The 602-nt window shown below is 46.0% G+C and overlaps 1 protein-coding gene across 1 annotated transcript; it reads right to left on the reverse strand.

The window, feature by feature from the left end:
- Positions 1-14: 14 nt before the first annotated feature.
- LOC103249449 (keratin-associated protein 8-1) lies at positions 15-328 on the reverse strand. Its single transcript, XM_008048085.1, has one exon. It carries the CDS (start codon positions 265-267, stop codon positions 76-78), a length of 192 nt encoding a protein of 63 aa, XP_008046276.1. The 5' UTR covers positions 268-328; the 3' UTR covers positions 15-75.
- Between the last annotated feature and the right edge of the window lie 274 nt (positions 329-602).

The raw sequence follows: 602 nt of genomic DNA on the forward strand, positions 1-602 counted from the left end.
ATCTGGAAGGAACCTGGAGAGATGCTGAGCAGCCTTCAAGGGAGGGAAGATTCTATGCCTTGGGGATTCAGCAAATCAGTAAAGAGCAAATGGCCAGTATCTCCTGTAGCCATAAGCCCCACAGCCATTGTAGCCATATCCCAAGCCATAGCCCACTGGGGAGTAGGTGCTGCCAAAGCCACAGCCAACGCTGTATCCCAAGGGGTAGCCATAGCTGCCCCAGTAGCATCCTGGGAAGACAGTGCCGGAGAAGTTGTTGCAGTACATGATGTAGGAGTGGAGGGCTTAGGAGCAGGGGAGTGTGTTTCCTCGGTGTGATGGATTTCCAGGCTCAGAACCTTCTTTATATATCATGGCTATGGGGTGTGGCGAAAAACCACAGGGCCCTCATTTTCATTCTTGACACCAATTTACATTATAAAAAGCTCATTAACTTGTTTTGCTCTTGCTTAAGAAGTCTTTACATTTGCTTAAGAACGCTCTCATGTGGTATAATACAGGGAGAAGTTTCTGTCAAACAAATCGTGTACCAAATTATTGCAGTGACTTCAAAGCACTTAGCCTTATAAATTCTACATAACTCTCTGTAAGCAGACTGTATC

The sequence above is a fragment of the Carlito syrichta genome, unplaced genomic scaffold (genome assembly GCF_000164805.1).
Source record: "Carlito syrichta isolate Samal-C Ts95f unplaced genomic scaffold, Tarsius_syrichta-2.0.1 Scaffold42628, whole genome shotgun sequence".
NCBI lineage: Eukaryota > Metazoa > Chordata > Mammalia > Primates > Tarsiidae > Carlito > Carlito syrichta.

Coding starts and splice junctions, on each gene's coding strand:
- LOC103249449 (XM_008048085.1), bottom strand. CDS start 267: ATGTACTGCAACAACTTCTCCGGCACTGTCTTCCCAGGATGCTACTGG.